The sequence below is a fragment of the Hevea brasiliensis genome, chromosome 3, assembly GCF_030052815.1.
Source record: "Hevea brasiliensis isolate MT/VB/25A 57/8 chromosome 3, ASM3005281v1, whole genome shotgun sequence".
Taxonomy (NCBI): Eukaryota; Viridiplantae; Streptophyta; class Magnoliopsida; order Malpighiales; family Euphorbiaceae; genus Hevea; species Hevea brasiliensis.
The window spans coordinates 100,383,603-100,398,692 of NC_079495.1; the positions used below are offsets into that span (position 1 = coordinate 100,383,603).

The 15,090-nt window shown below is 34.2% G+C and overlaps 1 protein-coding gene across 5 annotated transcripts; it reads right to left on the reverse strand.

The window, feature by feature from the left end:
• Positions 1 to 311: 311 nt before the first annotated feature.
• On the reverse strand, positions 312 to 10,437 carry LOC110633732 (uncharacterized). 5 transcript variants are annotated; one of them, XM_058144186.1, is made up of 11 exons: positions 10,359 to 10,437; positions 9,192 to 9,367; positions 8,651 to 8,832; positions 7,965 to 8,543; positions 7,792 to 7,869; positions 6,069 to 6,396; positions 5,782 to 5,981; positions 4,935 to 5,011; positions 1,740 to 1,841; positions 859 to 1,045; positions 312 to 770 (listed from the first exon to the last, which is right to left on the reverse strand). In XM_058144186.1, the coding sequence occupies exons 2-11, from the start codon at positions 9,364 to 9,366 to the stop codon at positions 681 to 683; spliced, it is 1,998 nt and encodes a 665-aa protein (XP_058000169.1). In that variant the 5' UTR covers position 9,367; positions 10,359 to 10,437; the 3' UTR covers positions 312 to 680. The 5 variants fall into 5 exon arrangements, with proteins under 5 accessions (XP_058000169.1, XP_021638151.2, XP_058000168.1 ...); XM_021782459.2 differs by lacking the exon at positions 10,359 to 10,437 and adding an exon at positions 10,021 to 10,352; XM_058144185.1 differs by lacking the exon at positions 10,359 to 10,437 and adding an exon at positions 10,021 to 10,352 and having other exon boundaries at positions 9,192 to 9,381.
• Between the last annotated feature and the right edge of the window lie 4,653 nt (positions 10,438 to 15,090).

The window sequence follows — 15,090 nt, forward strand, 5'->3', positions numbered from 1 at the left end:
TTGCTCCTTATAATTCCCGCCTTCATTTATTAATAGTACAAAGATGGAAAAATAAAATCTGCCCATTTCATCCATTCGCATTGTATTCTTATTTGCCGATTTGTATGCATGATGCAGCAAACACTCTGCTTTGGCAGAACAAGAACCTCAAGAACGTCGACTTTGATTTGGCCCCAATTTCTTAAGAATAAGACATGATATGGCAAGCATTAGGAATAGCAAAGGGAAAGGACAGAAATGGGTAACCATTCCCATCCGTCCCTAGCTCATTTCAGACTCGGTATGGTAGGATGAAATGACGAGGCAAATCATTGTTCATGGTAACAAAAAGATGACGATAGAATTATAATCTTGGCAGAATCCTTGCTGGCCAAATTTGAGTTGAGAGGCAGTACAAGAGATGGATGCTCCCAAAAGCTCAATACCATGCAGTATTCATCATCTTTGTTTCACTCATGCGTTAGTTATCTGTGAAGACCAATAAAGTCTATCCTCGCAAACAATAGCAACAAATTGAAGGCAAAATATTGATGGTGATTATAGATTGAAGAACCTTTGCTTACATCCCATGACTAGACCGAAAAAATAGGCTGGGATGAACCTCCTTCACCCTTATCCCCAATGTCAACCAAAATCAGTTTCCATGCTTCACTGTTAACAATTGTGCCGTTTCTATGACACTAGAGAACAATCGCTGACAAGAAGCACCTTTTACTAATGGTCCTTGTATAGCTTTCTTGCCATCCTTCCCCCTCCTTGAAATGTTCAACCTACCAAATAGGGGATTTAAATCAACTATAAAGATTGATGCACTCTCAATAGAACTACCCAAAGAATGTATAGTGCTTCAATACATACCGTGCCTACAATGTTTTCATCTGATCTGACCCCTCCAATTACATATATAGATTCATCAACAACCGCAGCAGCAGAATACCCTCTAGACTGGTCCATCGGCTCCCCATCGACCCACAAACCAAGACGTGGATCAAATATCTCAGTGCTTGGAACCATTTTAGTTCCATCAAAACCGCCCAAGGCATACCTATAGAAAGAAAAAAAGAAAAAAAAATCATACAAAACTCTGTTTGTTTTACGGAAAATAACTTATATATGGAAAATGTTTTCCATAAAAAATATTTTCCAAGAAAATATTCTCCGTTATTTGGTTACAATGTTAAATTAATAGTAAGTGTTTATATCATGTATGTGTAAGTGTTTTCACATTTTAATAAAATTATCAAAGTCTAGAAAATAAAAAATGACTTAGTTTTCTCTTTAATCAGTAAAATATTTTCCGTTGACTCATTTTCCTGAATGTTACAAACGCTAGAAAATACGTAAAATATTTTCCGTGAAACAAATGAAGCCTAAAATGCATAAAATATTGAGCTTGGAAGCCAAAACTCAAAAATCATAGCCTTAACACCATTCTCATACTCTTAAACCAATTTGCCAAGTTGTTAATTTGAAAAATGAAGAGACAAGACAGACAAATAAACAAAGACTTCCAAGGTAGATCCCAACCTCAGAGACATTAACCCTGATATTATGTGCTAAATAAACAAAGACTTCCAAGTAGATTTTAACCTTAGACACATTAATGCTAATAATATGTGCCAACCTGTAATCTAATTAGGAATAATATTGCCTTCTCCAGGACAACCATGTGTGCAGTCATTAATAGAGTTCAACACAAACTGCAGAGTGGAAAATACAAAAAAAGATTAAGAACTTACAATTTTTCATTCAAAACAGCCAATGAATGACAGCCCCTCTTTGTGTTCATACTCGCAATTCTTGTCCAAGAATGTTCTCTAGGGTCAAATCTTTCAGCAGAACTGAGAGCACAAAAAATTTCAATCAGATAATTAAAGGATTTTCTATGTCCAAACTTATCATCAAATGACTTTCCATATGGAAGCTTATAAGTTATAAGTATTACAAGTGATACCACAACTTTGTGGTATGTGATAGTAAGGTACTTCAATTTCAATTTACAAAACCCCTTAACCTTTAATTTAAGTAACATAAAACTCCCCAATGACCTTCGGTAGCCAGCTTTAATGTTATTTATATTGATGTGACATTTATCAAAAAAAAAAAAAAAACTATATTTTCATGAGTTGATAGCATCAGGTAAATAGGTTCTAGATTGTTGAAGTATCAACTTGTGCAATTTGGATCATTGAGGCTTATGAGTAGGGAGCGAAAAACTAGAGAGAAATTAATTATACAACATTATTTTTAATTAATTAAATTTTTCCTAACAAGTGTCAAAGTAATAGTGACAATATATAATTTTTTAGTTTAATACATCAGCAAAAATAACTTTCTAAACTGGCTATTGAAAGTCACAGAGAGTTTTATGTTATTTAAATTAAAGATATGGGGATTTTGTGTTACAATTAAAGTTTAGACACCATATTGTTACATATCCCAAAGTTGCGGTATACCCAAGCTATTCACGAATGTTTAAATCATCAGAAATCTTACAAATTTACAAGGTTTACTTCTATTTGAATGTATCTTGCAATAACCCTCTAAACATTATTACCTCCTAAACCGTCAAGAACAAAATACTACACCAATCAATAGGTTGTAAACCTATAGACAAGATACTAATATTCTATACCACAACATAACTGATCAGCAATTATTGTTTCAAGGCCAGAAAAAGAAACCAAGAATTTTTTCATGACTTGCTGATTCAAAACTGAAATATTCAAAATCCTATGACTCAAATGGAAATGCACCTCAACACCTCTGTATCGAGCTTGACCTCTTCATGATCTTAATTATAGTTTGAAGATTTTTAATGCAATAAATCTTAATTATAAGCCCAAACACAATAACTAAACCTTAATCCCAAACTAGTAAGGGTCAACTATATGAATCTTTTTTTGCTATTCAACTCTGTTGAACACCAAGTCCACATCAATATCCAAAATTTCTTAATCATTTGATACTACTTTCGTCCGCGCCATCTTAAGTCTCCCCCTTCTCCTTCTACCTCTTTCCCCCTACTAACTTATCACACTTTCGTACTAGGGCATTTGATTCTCTATGTTAGATATAACCAAACCATCTTATTGAAACTCTCTCATTTTATCTCCAAAATGTGCTACATGCATTCTCTTATGAATATGGTCATTCCTAATTTTATTCATTATTTTGTTACTTAACATCCACAATTCTGCCATATTCATCTTGTGGATATATTGTACCTTAAATGCCCAAAATTCACTATCATACAATATAACTGGTCAACCACAGTCCTATAAAATTTACCTTTCACTTTGTTAGAGATCTTGAATATGAAAGGCGTAGCAAGTAGTTCAAGTTAAATAGAAGTACAGTGCATCTTGCTTTAGTGGTTTTTAATTACTGGCCACTGCCAATTATTAGATACAAAGTCAATCTAAGCTCACACATGCATGTATCAGCATAATCAAAATGCATATAAGACCTATAATGTGACAACTTTTGCAAACAAATTGATGGAACTTAGAAATGAAGTTTCTTCGTTTCCAAACAATAAAAAAATGCATGAACAACTAAATAACAATGAGTCACCTGAATCTCTTTACAAAATCCTCTTATATATGTTAGTTTTATTAAATTAAAGCTATGAATTAATATGACCAAAAGTAAATTAAAATTTAGGCTTCTATCACCATTGGGTTAATCACTGCAAAGTGCATCTTCTAAAACGTATCAATAGACAAGGAAATAAATATTTTTCAGATTTCATAGGAACACATTCTATTAGACTTGGCAACACCGTCTATCCATACATGGAACCTGACAATAATGTCTATGTGTACAAAATATTATTGCAACACTTCTGCAGCAATGCACACTTCTATTAAGGGACTGTTTAGTTTAACTATTGGATACAACTGATATCTGATTGTAACTGATATATCCCAAGTGCTTGGTAAAAGTATGTCTAGATGTTACTATTGATATGTAAAATGACCAATAAGAATATATATCATATTATTTATTTTATTATTGAAATAGAAATATAATTATTAATTTATTAAACAACATATATAAGAATTAAAAATATATTTTTAAAAAAATATATAATTTTTTATTTATATACATATATATAAATATTTTTTATCGTAGAAGAATGAACAGTATAACTAATTTAATTATTATTTATATTATAATATTTCTATATTTATTTATTATTTCTTATAATTTTGAACAATTTATTCATATAGAAAAATTAATTTAAAGACAAATTTTGCAATTAATAAATTTTGAAAGGAAAATATAGTCTAAATAAAAAAAAAAAAAAACTAAATCAAAACAGCTATCGGCTGATGAGAAATAGCTCTAAAATGGAGCCGATACAAAGTATAGCTGATAGATAGTCTATCAGCTGTCAACTACATTTTTGATATGTTTTTTAAATAAGTTAGCTCACCTATTTGGATGTCTATCAGTTATCAGCTGCGTTTAAAAGTTAAACCAAACACTCAACCTCCAAATTGTTTTTAAACATCAAAACAAGTGACAAACATGAGTGGGTTGTATTGAGAAGTTTCTGGTTTTCAATAGGGAGAAGCATCTTAGAATCCATAATTAAACAGCCAGAAGTTCTTTCCTACACAGATTAAAAATGCATGCATTATGAATACTTGTACAAGATTGTTAAAAAGAAAAGAACAACTGGTAAACAAGATACTAATTCCAGGCACAGCTTCATCTTGATGCAAGTATAACTTGCGAAACCCTAATCAGAAACAAAACACCACCTTATGTTTAATCTCATCTTGAACTTTTTAAGTTCATGCATGCACGCCTGTTGTATATGCGTGTGCAATTAACGTCTGCTTAATAATTTCAGTATACCCGCATGCATATGAATAAATACTGGATCTAACAAGGAAAATATAATGAGTGGCAAAGAATCTTACTTCAAATAATCACTCCCATCAAATCCCCCCGTCACATAAAGTACACCATTAAGTTCCACAGCAGCAAGAGCAAATCGCTGGAATAAAAAAAAATAAAAAAAAATAAATAAATGTACTAGATGGCTTTACCAATAGATTAAGACATTCCTAGAGGACATGAAAAGCAGAAACTAGAAAACGATAAAAATAAGATGCAATTTCAAATAGGTATGACATAACCATAAAATCAATAGAAAATAAAAAGCTTAAGCAATGGAATCCAAAATGACAATTGTCCCACTACAAGATCTTTTCCCTTCTCAAAAATAATGTCAATTTACAATTGCAAAATTCTCAAGATTCCACAGGTACTTTTTAGTTTTCTTATCACTAGATATTGTATAACTTGATGCAAATGTTAACTTCCCCTTTTTGTTAAATCAATACATATAGAACATGAAGCATACATTTTTTCTACCTAATTGAAAAAGACTAGGTGCCTGCATGAGGATTAACTTTCTAAGAGATAACACACCTGCACTACAAACAAATTGCAGTCACAAATAGGAACTGAACATGTTATGATATGGTTATCTTGTCTAAAATCAGATTTGAACCAATCAGATCAGAACACACTTTTTTTCAATATCATTTCCTAGATGGATGACAAAATATCAAGACCTTAAGTAGAGAATTTCAAGTTAAGACTTTCCATTTGAACACAAATATGGTAAAAATAGTTAATTTCCAAGAATTTATGTATGTTGTTCTATCCTATATGTGAATTTAACATGCTATACTTCTGCCACTAATATTCATAAGTAAATGCAAAAAAAGAAGCACATAACAAGTTGAGCAATAAGTTTACCTTTTGCAGCATTGATCTTGTTGGGATCCACCTTCCAACATTTAAATCGAGCATTTCGACATCTGAAAGGCATTCCAACCCATTCCCACCACCAACAGCAAATATTTTGTCGTTTAAAGTGGCACCACCCAAACTCCCCCTTTTCCCAGTCAAGGAAGGCCGCAAAGTCCACTGATCATTAGCTGGATTGTATGATTCAACTTCGATGAAAAATAACAGAAATATTAGACATGAGTGAGTTTTAAGCTTTAATAACCAACAATTAAACATTTACTGGGAACTAATACCTGTGTCATACCATGAATGCCCATTACCACCGCCAAAAATGTAAATCTCATTATTCAAATGTGCAATAGAAGCATATGCACGAACAGTGCTCATTGGCTTCAAAGACTTTAAATCATCTCGTGCAGGAAAATACAAATCCAAGGCTGGTAACCAAGATTGACCATCATATCCACCCACCAGATAAATGGACTCATTAGTAGGATCTTTATACAGGTCATCAAAAGTATCACTTGCTCTATCATTAATGTGTTCCACTGTGGGACTACACATAGACTCTAACATCATACAACGGTCCTTCAACCGTTGAATTTGCTCTTCAGCGTCAACCTGAAATATGATAGGTATCAAATAAAGTAAAACAAAAATGAAGCAAATGAATATAATAGACAAAGCAATTAAGCAAATATGCATATAGTAAATAATAAATGATTTTCAAAGGTTGAATAGTCGATATTTATACTCAAAAATAGAACAAGTTAGAACTAGACATTACTAGGTATGAGACAGGTATATGATTGGCACCCCACCTAGGGAACAGTACAGGTGATAGTTTGATACCCTCTTTTTTCTTTCTGTTTATTTCCCCAGTCAATCCCTTTCTCACTTTTTCTAATAGAAAATATTGCTTGTTTTTTTCTTTTTCCATCTCCTTTGGTTTCACTCTCACCATCTTTTTAATAGAAGAAAATTCACATACACATGGGATTGCACAAGTTTCATAGTTCTATCCCAGATCCATTTTTGGCTAAATTTCCTGTCTACTAAACATAGCCAGCACACCACTAAATGCCATCAACCATGTCAAGACTGCTTCAGGCCAGCCTGGGAAAAATTGCCATCCCAGCAACAAAAGTTTTGGCTAAATTTCCTGTCTACTAAACATAGCCAGCACACCACTAAATGCCATCAACCCTGTCAAGACTGCTTCAGGCCAGCCTGGGAAAAATTGCCATCCCAGCAACAAATAGTGAACATGGATCAAACATGAGATACCTGAAATTTATCAACAGAATGATATTTATGTCAACATGGTTAGAGATTTATGTCATCTATTGAAGAGTAAGTCTTCCAGAGATAAATAAATGAATTATGTCTGATTTTAATAGACACTTGACTATTGTTGTTAGCTACAAGAACTTCAATTAACTGCTTGCCTAGTCCCCTTCCTCTCCCAAATACACCAAAGCATCTCTGAATTCAATAAATCTTATCTACCATCAGATACTCTGATTCATTCAATTTAGCATACCCCTTTGTCTATCTTGTATGGTCATAACCAACAATTTATGCATTGCGCGACTTTCTTTTTTCTTTCTTTTTTGTGCTTTCTAGAAGCCAACCACAGAATAAAATATAGAATTAATTATTCTATTGCCAATCATGTAAGTGCACATTTCATCTGAAAATATATATAAAAAAAAATGTGTGCATCTAAGTATCTGGCTTAATGAGTTTCTCCATGAAATCCATTATCATTAATGGGGACATTGTGGACAAATTAAAAGTTACAATAGAAAGCATTTCATAAAATCGCTAGGCCAAACTTATACCAGCAATTCTGAAAACTTCACTATCTTAATGGCCCTACATATGATAATTTGGTTTCCTTCAAATGATAAAAAACAATCCGACACAAACATGGGCCAGCAGATGATTAAATGGTTAGCAATATCAACTTCAGAGAACATGACAGGCAAAGAAATGTCTCAAGATTAACATTACCAGCTTCTGCTCCAAATAATACACCTTCAGAGTTTGCTCTGCTTTAAAAACCTTAAGCTCCTCCATCCCCTGAACCAGCTATGCAGAGAAAAGAGAGAGAATGAGAACAGACAAAGCAGCATTATCCATGATAGGAAACAAAAGATGCAAGAACAACATACATCCTCTACTACCTGAGCAATAATGCACTGACTATCAAATGAGGCAGAAGCACTCCCTTCATTCCTCAACCCTAAGCCCATTTGTTCCTCTGAAGACTTTTCTTCCAAGTGATTATCGTTTATAGCAGCAGAATCTTCTACATAATCCGTCAAAGACAAATCGTTAGCGCCATGCTTAGAAGCCAATTCCTGCAGTTGCTTGAGTATAAGGTTTTTCTCATCTTGTTCTATTATGTTCATATCTAACTGATTTTCTAGAGGCCAGTTCTTGCCATCTAAACAAGAAGAAACATCTACTGAATCAAATTTGCAATCCAAGTGATTTTGAACCTCTGAAACAATTGTTTCAAACCCTCCATCTCTTTGAGGCAAAGAAACAGGTTGATATATAATTCTCAAGTTTGCTGTATCCTCAGATACGGAAGTACTAGGAGAAACTGCTAAAGATGCAAATAATGACATCAGCTTCCTGGTTTGTGCATGGTCTAGTTCAAACCAGAAATGGTTACGATTGTGATAGTTGGCTGCAATTATAGGTTTAAACTGTACTTCAGGCAGTGGATGGCATTGTAGTCGGACACAAATTTGAACCTTATAAAAGGCAGCAGAAAATCATTAGAAAAGCCACTGAAAATTATGTCCAGACATAAGCATATGACTAATGTACTAGACCACTTAGGCAAAACTTCATATAATACCTGTGCAGGATATTGTGTTCTCTGTGAACCACCAGCTGTCCACCCATATGGGTCAATATTCATTTGGCCAGAGCCAGCAGCTTCAAAGATCCCACGAAGCTTCCTATCGCTGTAGTTGAAAAGGAACAGTGGCAAGCCAGGATCAATATTTTTTACATATGATATGTGTGTAGCTGGTAAACCTGATCAAGTTGATATAAATATTTCATGAGGTCAGTGAGAAAAAGTTCTGCTCAATAAATTAAAGATTTCCAAATCTAAGAAATATATCTGTGCCTAACTTATATATTTTCTTGTCCATTCTTACGTTTTCATATTTACAGACATGGAATCCAAAAAAAGATGGGCACAGTTTTACAAATAGCTCTCATTTACATGTTGATATATTCACATGGAGAAACAAAGGATGCACACACACACACATGAGTATGATTCGTAGGGGACCTGAAATTATCTTAATTATGAATGACAGAAGACACTAAAGCGAAAAATTAACCAAAAAAAAAGAAGCAAAATGGGAATTGCAAAGCAAATGACTGACCAAAGAGTTGTTTAGAGAGGCATTCATTCATGGTGTTGTTCTTGCAGCCAAATATGACACCTCCAAGCTGGCTTTTCTTCAAATTTCTGGCATGAGCTGTGCTGTTTACAAGATTTGGCGGCATAGGTCCACTTCTGTTGATATCTACAGTGGTCGTATTCTTCCCAGCCCCCATCCTGTAATCAAATGGCTATGAAGGTAAAAAAGACATCAAGTACTAAAAAAAAAAAGTCCCATTTCTTCAAATTCTCTATAGAACTCAAATGTGTCACACAGTAACGGAAAACACTGATGGAAGAGAATTAAGGATGAATAAAATTTAACATAATCAAATGTATTCTGCACCCCACAAGTTTAAGATTATTGTAATGCCCCAAAGATAATTTATCATGCTAGGGAAAATTACAAAATGCATTTTGAGTAATTAACCCTGACCAACAAAAATAGGGGTTAAAAGGATTAACATTTGTGATTGAAGCACAAGCTCAAACACATGATGCACAATCCGTTAGTCATATATATTTAAACTCCAAAACCAAGCCCACTTTCTCCCAATGGAATTCCTTCCAGAAAGCAAAAAGCCAGGAATATAAGATTCTTTTAGAATAACTAAGGAAACGAAAACCTAACAGAATCATATTATCACATATCAACAGAATCATGTTAAGTTTTAACTTTTTACACACTCACAATAAAAGAAGAAATGACAATACTCAACCACTAAATAGACTTAAATATAAATGAATAAAAAACTAAATGCATGAAGAATAAACCCTAGAATCTACAGTACAAATAGAGGAAAAACAGCAATATCACAAAACGCACTTACGAACTACAATCATCTGGCCAAGAAACTCAAGGAAAAAACAAAAAACCGCATGATTTGACACAGTCTACAAAAAAAAATTACTAAACCCTAAAATTCAAAAAACCTCTGCAACTGAAAAATGACAAATCCGATTTCAAAAAAAAATAGAATTAAAAAAAAAAGCAATGAGCGTATGGAAGAGGAAGAGGAAAGCGAGAAAGAGAGGGATCGAAATAGAGTTGCAGAAGCAGAGATGTGAATTAGAGAAGAGAGAATCGTAGCGCCTAAGCGTCGAGCAGTGGGGTAGTGAGGGAGTGGGAGTTCACGTAAGCGGAAAGCTGTCACAGAGACAAACTCACACAAGAGCGCGAAATTGGATGATATACAAGCACTTGAAACAGAGCAGAGATACGCATTTATTTTCCTTGCAGAGCAATAAGCATACGGCGCATCATAGACACTTGCCATTTATCATTATGGTATATTTATGTTTATATTTTTTATGCAATATACAAATAAATTATAATTTTTTCAAATAATTTATATAATTTGAAGCGTATATTCTATGGTTACTTTATTTAAAATAAAATAAAACTACATTATTACTAAAAATAAGATAATTTAATGAAATTTTATAATTTATCACATTAAATTTTTATAAAATGATATTTTTTTATATAAAATAATCAATTATAAAAAATTTATTAACTTAATAGAATAAATAAAATATTTTCACATAAAAATATATATAATATTTTTTAATAATACTAAAAATATTATAAATAAAATTAAATAAGGTATACTTATTTAGCACTTCATAGTTAATATTTAATGTGAAGAAATTTTATTAAAAAATATTATATATATATATATGAAGAAATTTAATTTTTTTCATAAAGTTAATAAATTTTTCATAATTTAGTATTTTATAGAAATAATTATCATTTTAAAAAAATAATTAGATTAATTATGAAATATCGTTAAATCACTTTATTTTACATAAAAAAGTAAATTTATTTTGTTTTAAATTAAATAATCATTGAATATCCTCAACTTATAACTATTTACTTTGTGATGTCTAACTTTAGTTTGTGTTTCAAGACCCGAACCCCACTCGATTCAGATCGAATTTTTATCTATATTATATCATTAGTCCCCGTTAATCTGAATCTTTAGGCTTTGATCTCCTCTTATGAAACTATATCAGCATTAATGCACTTGAAAACTGTATCTTGGAAAGCTAAAAGGGTATTTGTCCTTTAAAATTTCCGAGGTGAATTTTTCAGTGGCTTATTTTGAATTTAAAATTCTAAAAGCTCCTATCCCCTTATGAAAAAAACAAGAATTCACCTTCTACTTCTCTAATTCTCTCTGTTTTCCCTAAATAAGCATTTGTCTTTTCGGCGACCCTCCGAGAACCATTACCAAGTAACTGCTTCCCTTTTTACTTGCACTTTCCTTTTTTTATTCTTTAATTTTCCAAAAAAGAGCGAGAGGGACAGTCAAGAAACCTGTGAGACCTCGAAAATAATGTCTGAGAATGTCAATTCTGACGACTCGCTATTGATAGAAACAGCTAACAGCCACTCTATATCCATGGAAAACATGGTGGATGGTGGTGATGTGGTAGGCACTAGCCGTGAAGGTGAAAACGCAACAACCCATGAGCTTCCTCTTAAAGAAAAAGCAAAAGAACAGCAGCTGAGTTTCTAAGTATAGACGAAATAGCCACCAAAATCAATCCGATTGAGTTACCGACTCTGATGTCTCGGTACCATATCCTTAAAGAGCAATATGAAGCAGAGGCATGTTAGGATCCTATCCAAGCCAACCACTAATTTGAGGGAGAAGGCTGAGTGATCATCTATGCAGAATAACTGAATGCCAAATTGAGATTCCCTATAGACCCGTTCTATGTCAAAGTGTTGCAATATTACCGCTGTCCATCACACAGCTTCACTCGAACTCCTAGAGACTACTAGTCAAGTTCCAAGCCAAGGTGCCGCGCAAAACACCTATTAGCTATCGAAAAAGTATTCACCAGCCTGTACTGCTTGGGCATGCAAAAAAATGATAAAGCAAAAAAGAACAATGAATTTTGGTTTTTCCATGCACAACCAAACTGCCACTTGTTCACCGACCTGCCTTCTTCGCTAAAGAACTGAAAAGGGAGACTTTTCATTCTCCGAAGTTAAACCTGTACTAGTTGGGAAGGAATTCCAAGAAATTGGAACTTCCTAACTGATAGAATAAGAAGAATGCCCAACCTCAATTTGTTAGAAGATATATCGGTGGCTGAGCTTAAAGAACAAGGAAAGAAATATCGCTTTAAGATCGTCAATGTTGTAAAAGCTGAGCTAAACTGGTGGTTTAGCACCTATGTAGCAAAAATGGAGACTCCAATGGAACTAGCTGATTTTGATCTTACCTGTGGTATTTTCAAAAACTCCTCATCTTGCAACTGCTATACTTATTAACTTTTGTTTTGTGCAGAGATGGGCTAAGAAAACATTAGCTTGAAGACCTGCCTCACAACTCAAAATTCCCAAGTGGAGGCACTAAACAATGATTTGAAAACCTCTGAGGCCACCATTAATAAACTTTGAGAAGAATTTGAGACAGAGAGATTGGCCTTGGAGTTAGAGAAGAAGAGATTGGCTGAGTTGGAAGCTTGCCTAAGATCTGCTGAGGCCGAGACAAATCAGAGGATGGCAACTGCCTTGTGGACACTCATGTCAATCTTCTGAAGGAGCTAAGAAAGAGATTTCCAAATGAAGATTTTTCTTAAATGGATGACTTAGCTCTGGAGGAGAGTGAAGAGGAAGGAGAAGCGATTGGCTCCCAAAATCCATCTGTTTCGGATCACACTGGGGCTTATCACCCCATTAACTAAATTGTATTTTAAGTACTTTGTTTCTTTTGTAATGTGGTTTTCATGAATAAGGTAGTTTTACCATTTTTGAACTTAATTGTGTCTAAATTTAAGATTTTTTGCAGTATTAAGCAATCAACACGATTTAACTAGAACATCTTAAAGATTCCCAAACATAAGACACTTAAAAAAACCTATACATAAGATATTTAACTAGAAAATGTGTTAAGAAACCACCTTAACACTTTAGTTACTTAGATCACCTCAGTGATTAATTAATGTCATCGCAAACAATCATTGTGACAAACTATTATTTAGAAAAATTACCCCACTGTCTTTTTAGAGATTAGATGATTGACAAATCGCCTTAGTGCCTCTTAAGGTTTTTTGGGCAAGAAGTTGCTTAAATATCTTTAGATGGGCCAGAGATCGTCTTAGTGCCCCTTAGGGTCTTTTTAGGCGGGAAGTCACTTACATACCTATTAAGGGTATTAGATGGGCGAGAGATCGCCTTAGTGCCCCTTAGGGTCTTTTTGGGTGAGAAATCGCCTACATACCTCTTAAGCGTATTAGATGGGTAAGAGATCACCTTATTGCCCCTTAGGGACTTAGAAGGGCAAGAGATTGCCTTAGTGCCCCTTAAGGTCTTAGATGGGTAAGAGATCGCCTTATTGCCCCTTAGGGTCTTAGATGGGCGAGAGATCACTTACATACCTCTTAAAGGTATTAAATTGGAAATTGCCTCTTTAGGGCATTTGTAGATATTCATATCAAATAGTCAGAAGTCTTTATTGATAAAATTTGTGTAAATTACAGATATTCTATGCCCAAGGTAAATCACTACTATTGGGATAATTAATCTTGTAAGAGCCTAGGCATATGACTTTAGATATGACATAGGGACCTTCCCAATTACTATCTAGCTTACCGGCCCCAGCCACCCCTCCTGAGACATCAACTCTTTTTAGGACTAGATCACTGACTATGAAAGATCGGTGTCTCACTTGTTGGTTATATACTCGAACTATCCTTTGTTTATACTCTGCCATCCTAATGTATGCTCGTTCCTGTAGGACTTTTACTTAGTCAAGATTGAACCAAAGATCATCTTCATTTGCAGCGATCTTAAGATTTTCAGTCCGAGCATTGAGCACAGTAATTTTTATAGGAATAACAGCTTCTGAGCCATATGCTAAGGAGAAAGGTGTCTTCCCAGTTGCCGATCTCGGAGTAGTTCGGTATGCCACAAAACATGTGGCAACTCATTTGGCCACCTTCTCTTAGCTTTTTCCTCTCCGTTTCAAGCCATTCAAAGTGGTACGATTAGTGACTTCTGTCATTCTATTAGTTTGAGGATGGTAAGTGGAAGCAAACTGAAGGTCAATGGCCCACTCTGAGCAGAAAGATTTAAACTTACAGCTTCCAATCCGAGTGCCATTATCTGTGATAATTACTTTAGGAACGTCAAATCTGCAAAAAATATTTTGTCTGGCCAAGGTGATCGCCTTATCAGCAGTGATCAACTGCAATATCTATCTTTGCCCATTTGGTAAAATGATCAATGGCCACAATGACATACTTTCTGGATCCCGAAGCCTTAGAAAATGGATCCAGGATATCAATTCCCCACTAATAAAATGGCCAAGGGCTCCAAATAGCCGATAACTTTTTGTCAAAGCTCGAGGAATAAAGTTATGCTCCTGGCATTTTTTGCATCTTTGAACCAATTCCTTAGCATCGTCCACTGTCAAAGGCCAGAAATACCCCTACCCAAGAGCTTTCTTAGCAATGGTCTGAGCATCTTCATGACTACCACATAAACCTTTATGAATATCAATCAAGATCGCCATCCCTTCCTTAGGAGTGATGCATTTTAACTAAGGTCGCAAAAAGAACCTTCTGTAAAGCCATCCATTTAGGTAACCAGAAGACTTATGTACTATCTTTTTTGCTTCAATAGGATCATCAGGTAATATCAATTGTCCAGATAATAAAAAATTGAGGTCATCCAAGTAGAACCAATGTCAATTGGCAGTGCCTCCTCTAAATCAATGGTTGGGATAGTAATCTCTTCTAAGGGCATGGGCTGAGTTAAGTGCTGCTCACCTGAGGCTGCTAACTTGGCTAATGTATCAACTTTATTATTTCCCAATCTTAGAATTTGTCGGATGATCACCTCTCTAGAATTAGATCAGATATCCTACATATATTTTTGAATT

Coding starts and splice junctions, on each gene's coding strand:
- LOC110633732 (XM_058144186.1), bottom strand. CDS start 9,366: ATGGGGGCTGGGAAGAATACGACCACTGTAGATATCAACAGAAGTGGA. Junction 8,544..8,650: donor GAACACAATATCCTGCACAG/GTATTATATGAA, acceptor GCCTTTTATAAG/GTTCAAATTTGTGTCCGACT. Junction 1,046..1,739: donor GCTGTTTTGAATGAAAAATT/GTAAGTTCTTAA, acceptor TTCTTTCTATAG/GTATGCCTTGGGCGGTTTTG.